The sequence below is a fragment of the Engraulis encrasicolus genome, chromosome 21 (genome assembly GCF_034702125.1).
Source record: "Engraulis encrasicolus isolate BLACKSEA-1 chromosome 21, IST_EnEncr_1.0, whole genome shotgun sequence".
Classification (NCBI taxonomy): domain Eukaryota; kingdom Metazoa; phylum Chordata; class Actinopteri; order Clupeiformes; family Engraulidae; genus Engraulis; species Engraulis encrasicolus.
This window is the reverse complement of record NC_085877.1, coordinates 46,808,850-46,818,849: the sequence shown is the minus strand read 5'-3', so window position 1 is coordinate 46,818,849 and position 10,000 is coordinate 46,808,850. Positions and strand designations below refer to the sequence as shown.

Genomic DNA, 10,000 nt, shown 5'->3' with positions numbered 1-10,000 from the left:
TAAGTTTCCCCTCCCCATAAACCAATAAATCACTCTCTGAAGGCTTTGAAGGAGAGAACTCTCTAAGGTCCCCATGGCGACCCACATTCCGGAACACTCCTCATATTCCCAGGGCTTCAAGCACTGTCTCCCAGACGACAGGGACTTAAAAATGGTTTGTTGGGGTGGTAGAAGAGATATGGAGGGTAAAAAAGAAAGAAAGATGAAAAAAACAGAGAGAAGAAATAAGAGAAGAAACACACCACTGTGGCATGCTTTTTTGTGACCATTAGTCAAAGAGCTAGGCCATATATTAGATATAAGTTCACTTTCCAAGACCGTTTTTTTTCTGTGAGGGGGAGGGCGACACCTTGAAATGCAGTAGTTAAGTGTATGTAGGGCTGTGCAGTGCTGGGGTGAGCCATCTTGGTTCTAAGAAACAGCTGTCCTTGATACTCCTTTTCCTCGTATTACTTAGGTATCAGAGCCAGGGAACGGAAAGGGAATGCGAAATCAGGAAATAACCCAAAAAATCTGTCCCGTTTCATTTGGATACATTTCCACTACAGGGCTTACAAATTAGATATAGTAACCTGGTTGTGCATTCAGCAGTTACGCTGTAATGCCTAACAATCATTTCCTGTCAGGAGTTATACGCACTGAAACATGAACTCCAGCAATCCAGATCCAGCAATAGGCAAGGCTTCCCATATACTGGTAGAGCAGGCACCATCATGGCCGTAGCCAGGAGTTTGAAATAAGGGAGGTCCATAGTGCGTGCGCAGCGCTCCGACATTTTTTTTTAAAGGTGCACTGTGTGGGATCCTCTTTTTCCCATATGAAAAGTGCAATTTTCCCAGTCATAATGAATACTTAAAATTTGACGGCAGTGGTAAGTATTCAAGTTCACTTTCCAAGACCATTTTTTTTTAGTGAGGGGGCTGGGGGGGCGGCACCTTGAAATAGATAAGTGTATGTAGGGCTGTGCAGTGCTGGGGTGAGCCATCTTGGCTCTAAGAAACAGCTGTCCTTGATACTCCTTTTCCTCGTATGACTTATGTATCAGAGCCAGGGAACGCAAAGGGAATGCGAAATCAGGAAATAACCCCAAAAATCTGTCCTGTTTCATTTCGGCATATTTCCACTACAGAGCTTACAAATTAGATATAGTAACCTGATTTCTGGTTGTGCATTCAGCAGTTACGCTGTAATGCCTAACAATCATTTCCTGTCAGGAGTTATACGCAGTGAAACATGAACTCCCAAGTGCACAAGTGCACCTTTTCAGATCCAGCAATAGGCAAGGCTTCCCATATTAGAGCAGGCACCACGCCAAGGCCCCCCACATACCGGTAGATTTCAGCCAAGGCCCCCCTTACGGTACATGCACACAGGAACGGCACGTTTCCTTAATGTCTCCGTGAGCAGTGCAAGTCCGAGAGGTTCGCGGGCTGCCTTTCACACTGCACAGTCAACGTCCACGTTCTATCCGCGGGCAGCAGCCATTCATTTTCAATGTTGAACGCGGACGTCCGCGCAGGAAAATACAATCGTTCTATTTTCAAGGAGCAACGCGGATATGTCCGGTCAGGAGGGACATGTGCCGCGCTTACACCGCGTTCCTGTGTGCAAGACATGATTTGTTTTCATGCATTCTAACTGTTTCGGACTGATAACGGACACGTTCTGTGGACGTACTGTGGATGTCCGCGCCGTTGGTGTGCATGTACCGTTACATGGATCACATTATTTTTCTGTGTATCCCCCTTCGCAATCACTCTGTGGTGTACGTTTGTCAATCAATGCCCTACTGCCTGGGATATATAACAACGATAATATTAGTACGTTGTAATGTTCAGAGATCATATAGAGGTGATCCGATTCCTGTAATGGTGCACCAAGTTAATTACGCCTTTATTTTTTGCACTGCATGAGGCCTAGTCTATGATCATTTGTGGTGAAAAAAAGAAGAAGAAGAAAGAAGTAAGAAAGAAAGAAAAAAAACAGTGTGTCTTAGAGCAATTTGATTTTACATAGGTATTCCCACCTACAAATTGATGAGAACAGAATGAGATGAGGAGAGGGGGAAAAAGAGATAGAGGGGGAGAGAAATAAAAGTGAAGAAGAAAAAAGAAAGAAATGAAAGCATGAAAAAAAAGTGAAAGGGCCAGTGATTAATCTCAGTGGCGTTTCTATGGCAGAGGCACCTCAGCAGAGACCAAACCACATGGGACATGAGGCAAATCTCACAGGCCTATTTTTTTCTCCCGCTCTTTCTTACTCTCTCTGTTTTTTTCTTCTTTGCCCTCTCTCTCTCCCTTTCTCTCTCTGTTTTTTTCTTCTTTGCACTCTCTCTCTCTCCCTTTTTCTTTCTCTATGTGTCTCAGTTTGCACTTTTCTTTCTCCACCTCTTTCATCTCTATCTGGGACAGGCAGTGTACACAAGCACAAACAGACAGATGTGAGACTAACTAACTATCTCTCCCTCTCCCTCTCTCTCTCTCTTTCTCTCTCTCTCTCTCTCTCTCTCTCTCTCTCTCTCTGACTCTCTCTCTCTCTCCGCCCTCCTCTCTCTCTCTTTCTCTCTCTCTCTCTCTCTCTCTCTCTCTCTCTCTCTCTCTCTCTCTCTCTCTCTCTCTCTCTCTGTAAAGCTCACAACCGAATGCTGTAGATAATAATGATCTAAATAATGCATAGTACCAGACATCATACTGTATAAATGCTACTTGCCCAAACATTATTTCACAAATCCAGTATGTATTCACCCAGTTTCTCCCGACATACAGTACGCACCCAGGATGTGGACTATTTTAAAAAAAGATCTGGAAGGTGACTGTGCTGTCACAGAGCTAGAACTTAGAGACTGAGAATGAGATTCCTCATGCCATTTGCTTACTGACTTCCTCCTAATTACTTTGATTGAACACACACACACACACACACACACACACACACACAGACACAGACACAGACACAGACACAGACACACACACACACACACACACACACACACACGCGCACACACACACACACACACACACACACACACACACACACACACCTTTTATTTTTATTTTTATTTTATTTCTTCTTCACCCTTCATGCTCCATTCATTTCAATGGGGCTCCCCAACGTTTGCACGTCTGATATTTGAGATAATGGACAGGTTGGTCTATATCAGACCGCTGTCAATGGCAACAAGACTTTTCACTGCTAAAGCGACTTTTCAACAAGACTCTAATCAGCTGCTGTGATAGACAACGCCTGTTGTCTAGGCCAGTGTTTCCCAACCCTTTTTGTCATGCGTACCCCCAATGTCATTTTGCCATATGATAAGTACCCCCCTCACTCATGCTCTATATCTGTTCCTCCATCCTAATGTGACCATGCCATATATTTAGTGGCATTAAATGTTTTCCAAGTACCCCTGCAGTGTGCTCGCGTACCCCTGGTGGTACACGTACCCCTGGCTGGGAACCACTGGTCTAGGCTACCTGTTGCCTAGCGGTGCTCCACAACGGCACTGTTTTGTTTTGCGCAGCAACAATCTTTTGACATGAAAAATTATAATAAACTTAACATTAAATAAAGAAATGTCCCCGCCATGAAGTATATCCATATAATAAGCGCGTTAACGTTTGGCGAGTCGGTCGCTTTGTGGAATAGCAGCACTTCAGAGAGAACAAGACCCCTCCGCTCCGTGTCGGGGTCTAAAGATTCTCTCTGTTGTGCTGCTATTCCACGGTAGCGACCTTCTCGCCAAACGTTAACCCTTACGTAGAGCAGTGCTCCCCAACCTTTCACACTTACAGACACTGTAAAGCAGGGCTCCCCAACCTTTCACACTTACAGACACTGTAAACTTTACAGTGTAAAGCTATATGTAGACCAAGAGCGACCTGCGCTACCTGAGCCAGTGTTTCCCAACCTTTTTTGTCTTGTGTACCCCCCAGCCTTTTCGTTGGGCCATGAGTACCCCCTAAGTCAAGTTCTATATAGATTTTTCCATCCCAATGTAACTAAGCTCCAAACATTTGTTAAAATTTCATTTTTCCAAGTACCCCCTGCAGTGTGCTCGCGTACCCCTAGTGGTACACGTACCCCTGGTTGGGAAACACTGACCTGAGCGACGGAAGTCATTATCTATCTATGGAGGGGTCGGCAACTAAAGCAACCAATGCGAACTCGCCAGGAGCGAAGCGACCTGCACGGCCAGAGCGAATTTCACCTGGGTAGCGTAAGTAGTTTTTGGTCTACACACAGCTTAACAGAGCCACACAGACAAACAGGTACACATGGACACATGTACTCATGCACACACACATTCTGTCACTGTGTATCACTCCTTTCGATGTATTTTTGTATGTACATGTTTTATGTGTGTAGAGTTGGTTTAACTCTGGGATTAACTATTCCCTATAGTCTTTTTTCATGCTGTCTGGTATGGATATTTTAGTTGTTTGGGTATCTAGTTTAACTGCTACTCTTATGGTTGACTACTATTTATATTATGAGGCATTGAGGAGCTTTGACGATTAAAAAAAAAAAAACTGAAAAAAACCCAATATCTTCAGTTTGTATAGTACAGAAGACATAAGAACTGGACAGGAAAACAGAGATTCAACACTTTAAAAAGGATCCAATCCAGGGCCGGTTCTGGCTTATTTGGTGCCCTAGGCGAGTTTGAGTTCTGGCGACCCCCCAGAAGTAGGTAAGAAAATCTTCCTTATACCTCACAGAACACAAGACTAATATCCTTAGTAAGCTTAACTAAATAGCATCAAGAACAATAACCGTTTTTCATCAAATGGATTTGTGGTTCTTTTTGACAGGCGACCAACACATCAGATTGAGTCGCATGAAAGTAGCTTCATTGTGGTGTGTTGGATGTGATGGATGGTGGTGGGGCCCCCAACCCCAGATGAGAGGGAGGTTATCAATGTGTTTGAATTGTAACGTGAAATTGAAATGCCAGGAGAGTGATACAGTACATTTGCATGTAAAATGCATGTGTAGACAATAAGCCTACCAAGGAGGTCTGCATTGATCTACACTATCTACAGCATCACAAAGCATGGCAGCATAACAATTTTAATAAGCTACACATTTGTGCTGTCTTCCAAACCAATTTCATTTCTGGACTGGAAATAGTGGTGCTGTGAAGAGCTGAGAAGAGCTGTCACGCTATTGAATTTCATAATATACAAAATATAGTAAATAGCCTCACTTGTCTGCTGTGCATGGTTCTGTTACATGATTAATGTAGGCTATGTCATTCTGGTCTGGAAATTAATGTTTTTTTAAGCTTACAACAAGCAGGTAATTCATGTGGATGGAAGGAGATATGGCAGCTAAAATTGTTTTAAACATTGCACCAGTCTTACTTTACATTGCTTGTCAACCTAAGCAAGTATTATGATATCAGGTGGGTGTTAGTGAGTAGTGAGTAGGCTACTAACAGCTACTTTACTGGATTTCATTGCTTGGCATACTTGGCTAATGTTAGCATGCTAACTAGCGATTTCTCTGATCAAAAACAAAGCTCTTTTTCTCTCTAATTCCAAATAGTAACCTCAACTATTAGGCTTTCCATAATCACAAACGGATGCTGATTAAATCACATACTTCCCAAACACCCTCTGAAACTCCTGCATCATGCAATGAGTGGTTTAATGAGAACATAATAATCTCCATCCAGCAGAGCAGCACTACTGTTTGCGCTTGCCCCCTGTCTCTCGAGTGAGTCTCCAAATTCAAAATAGATCGCACGCTGTCACTCGTCCCGCCCCCTTTCTCAGAACTGTCTGTTTATTGGTTCACAGACTTCCCAGAGACAGTTGGAAGAGATATTACTATTGGCTGAGGGGCGCTTTGCCGTGAGGAGTGCTTTCGCCACTCTTTGTTGATTGCGACTTCATAAAAAAACGTAATATCGCAAAATTACGCATAGGAGAGCGCCATTTCGGCGCTCCTTCTTCACATGGCGCTCTAGGCGACCGCCTAGCCGGCCTATGCTAAAAACCGGCCCTGATCCAATCAAAGATATACGTGTACGCATGTGTTTTTTTGTTGTTGTTAACAATTGTTAACAATTGTTGACAACAGTGAAATTGGTGGAAAATTTAAAACTTTTGCCAAATAAAAGAAAAAATTGTGATGCCAAATAAAAGTAAATAAATTAAATAAAACGGTCTTAATAATATACACTGTATGCAGAAAGCTGCTTCTGACACACTCAATGAGACAGATTTTTTTTTTTTTTAAGTCAGAAAGAAGAAGGGCATGTCTTGAAACATGGACACGGTAATGAAACGGAATTAATTATGACCTGTCGGCTGTGTGTCCATGAACATAAATAAGGGGCTTAAAAATGTAACGCTTTTTTTTTTTAAAGTATTTTTGTGGAGCTTTTCAGCCTTTATTGGTTTTTGTGAGACAAGATAGTGGAGAATAGACAGGAAGAGAGCTGGGAGAGAGAGACAGGGAAGGTCCGGCAAAGGACCCGGACCGGGAATCGAACCCGGGTCGGCCGAGTGGTAAACGTGTGCCCTACCTTATCAGCAACGGTTGGGCCGTAAAGCATTTTTTTTAATGCACCAAAAGAAGCTCTCCTCTTATAGAACTTGAAAGGCAATGCAAACACATTGACTTCCACATGTCTGGCTTTACTTTAGTAGACAAAGTACGTCGTGTACAATCATGCTACAAATAAAAGTCAACCCCGGACAATTGGCGCCTTCTTGGCCGCCTCCAGAGCTGGTGTGTCAATGTGGCAATGTGTGTGTGTACTTGTAGGTAGGGATGGGATATCGGTATCGGTGTATCGGTATCGGGTTCAGATATCAACATATTTCAGAGATCGGATCGGATCGGAATTCTTCCAAAGTATCGGCATTTTCCCAGTATTGACAATGAGCCTGGTGTAATGCTAATTTGAACTCATAACACTTGCATATTAGTGTTCAGGATGGGATTATTACTTAGTTTCTTGTTACGTTTTACTTATTAATTGGTTTCCTGTTCTTCTGACTTCCTATTCTGACCAAATAGTCATCTTGGGCCTACCTCAAGTTGAAATCCATGCATATATGTGGCTTTGCTATTGGATCGGAGTAGTATCGGTATCGGCAGATATCCAAATTTAGATATCGGGATCGGATCGGAAGTGAAAAAATGTGTATCGGTGCATCCCTACTTGAAAGCAATTGTATAATTGTATCGTGTGATACATGAATACATTTTGATGGATTGACCAATGCTCAGAGTAAAACCATGTGGTCATTCTTACAATAGGGTCATTTCATCAGAGTACATGTAGCTTGATTGCACTGCACAGGCAAGCAATAACTTACTGTTACTGACAACAATACTGCAAGCAATAACTTACTGTTACTGACAACAATACTGTATACCACGTGTTAGATGAATGAGATAATATGACTTTGTTAAAGGTACACTGTGCAGGAAATGGTCAAAAAGGTACTGCAACTATGCTGCTCATTGAAACTAGGCTCCCTATTGCCAAATTTGATCTTTACATGAAAGTGTACTGAGTAATAAACAAATATTTTCTAGTATGGTCCAAGTACAGTCCTTTTTGCAGCTAAAAATGGCTATTTTGGGAAATTCAAAATGGCGGACCATGGAGAAGATCCCCCTTTTCATGTATGAAAAGTGAAATTTTTCCAGTCATAATGAATACTTTGAATTTGATGGTGGTGGTAAGTATTCATGAAAAAGGTAACATTAGTGAATGGGTAGCATGAATTCTGGAAATAAACAATTAAAAATCTCACTCAGAGTCCCTTTGACTTCTGTTTCCGGTGCGCCTGGTGGAAGGCTGCAAGTTGAGTAGCTCCGTGTTTGTCTCTGTTTTTCGTCTTTTTGTGCCTTTTCAATTTCTCTCTTTTTTCAATCCTGAACACCACAAGGTGTCTTAAATTATATCCTATGGATATGAATAATTTTTGAACAGTGAGCTATATATGGTTATTTTATGTCTAAGTATGTGTGTAATGTCTCGTGAGCAATGTCTTTATTTATGTATGTGTGTACATGTGTGACACCTTAATTTCCCCCTGGGATCAATAAACGATACTCTACTCTACTCTACTCTACTCTACTCTACTCTACTCTACTCTACTCTACTCTACTCTACTCTACTCTACTCTACTGTGTGTTTTCATGGATGCGTGTGTGTCCGTTTCAATGTGTGTGTGTGTGTTTGGTGTAGCCTCACCTCATCGTCAAACAGATCAATGACAAAGGTGCCCATACCAATGCGTTTGATGCCAATGAAGAGGTTAATGATTTATTGTCTGCGCGTATGTGTATGTGTGTCTGTGCATGCGCGCGCGTGCGTGCATGTGTGCATCCGAGAGTGCGTGCGTGAGTGTGTGTGCATGTCTCACTTCACCATCAAACAGGTCCATGACGAAGGTTGCCATGCTGCCGTTGATGCCAATGAACAGGTTGTCTGTGTGTGTCTGTGTGTGTGTCTGCGTGCGTGCGTGTGTGCGTGCGTGCGTGTACATGTCTCACCTCATCATCGAACAGTTCCATGACGAAGGTTGCCACACTGCCGTTGATGCCAATGAACAGGTTGATGCAGGTGAGCACCACATAGGCCGTGCTGGGCACACTGAACACAAAGGATGCTGGGTACATCATCGGGGTGATGGACCACCTGGAGGAGGGGCATAAGGAAAATTAGGTAACACTTTCCATGAAGCCCATATATATATATATATAGTGCATTATGAGGGCATTTATATCAAATTATAATGTGCATTATAATTATTTACAACGCAGTACGACTACACCCATGCTGTTTCAAGATGCTTTGTGATAACAGTAATGAATACCAGTAACCATAAATCTGGAGAAGGGGGCATGAAGAAAATTATATTTAAATATACATGGGTTTACCATTTAGTAAACAATCCTTGGCTGCGCCAGCCTTGCTGCGCACTGTTTGGCAAAAAAAGCCAAAACGTATTCATGTTAAAGACTGTACACTTTTATGGCACACATTAACTCACACAGGTTTGTGAGGTTACTATATAAAAAAGACACTTCAGACTTTGTTTATAAGCACAGTGTTGTGAGGAGGGGAAAGACACTGGGAGCCAACCATGTGAGCTAATTTTTTGACCGCCAGCGGTTTCCAACAATCAGAGGTTGAGTTGTGCGCAGCCATGGTTGCGCAGCCAGGGGGAAACAAAAAATGAGACCCCATGTATAATGGTGGACAGTATCAGCTATACTGCACAGCAGCAGCGACACAGCAGCATTTGGTAACACTTTACAATAACGTCCTATTCACAGCTTTATAAACACGTTATAAATAATCAACTAATTATCAACAAAATGGTTGCAAATGTTTAGAAATGGGCAAGAAATACTATGCTCGCACAGCAGACATAGCGCAGTCACAGCGGTCCTGGAAGATTCTCCTCCAAAGACCAGAGGGCATGAAACCACATAAAACTCACACAGTAGAAGTTGATTCCCACTCCGCTGTGCAGTCATAGTTTGGTTATTACTCATTTACAAACATTTGTAAATATTTGTTAAATGTTAATTCTTATTAAATGTTAATAAAGTTATAAAGCTGTGAATAGGACGTTGTATTGTAAGGTGTTACCAAGCATTTTATGACGCAATTTGACCTACTGTAACAAGCAAAGGTGTAGGTTTGGCTTGGAAAGTGGTGGGGACATTACAATGGCATATGGTCAGGGTATGCTATTTTGTACACTGTCCATTCCACCAACAAACTTTAATACAACGTTTCGGTCATCCGACCTTCTTCAGGTAAAGTACTGAAGAAGGTCGGATGACCGAAACGTTGCATTAAAGTTTGTTGGTGGAATGGACAGTGTGCGGGATTTCTTTGCACTTGACTGACAACCCCCCTGGGATAACATCCTACGCACCTGACCAACTACAGAGGTGTGCAAAAGCGTCTTTGTTGAACTCTATTATATTTGTGGAAGAAGTGGTGGGGACAAGCTATCTT

The 10,000-nt window shown here is 42.4% G+C and overlaps 1 protein-coding gene across 1 annotated transcript in view; it reads right to left on the bottom strand.

The window, feature by feature from the left end:
• Window positions 1-10,000, bottom strand: part of LOC134437447 (phospholipid-transporting ATPase ABCA1-like) — a 633,180-nt gene that overhangs the window by 132,401 nt on the left and 490,779 nt on the right. Inside the window, exon 38 of the mRNA XM_063186937.1 lies at window positions 8,521-8,665. Within this exon, the coding sequence (XP_063043007.1) occupies window positions 8,521-8,665 (145 nt within the window). The remainder of the gene's footprint in view (window positions 1-8,520; window positions 8,666-10,000) is intronic.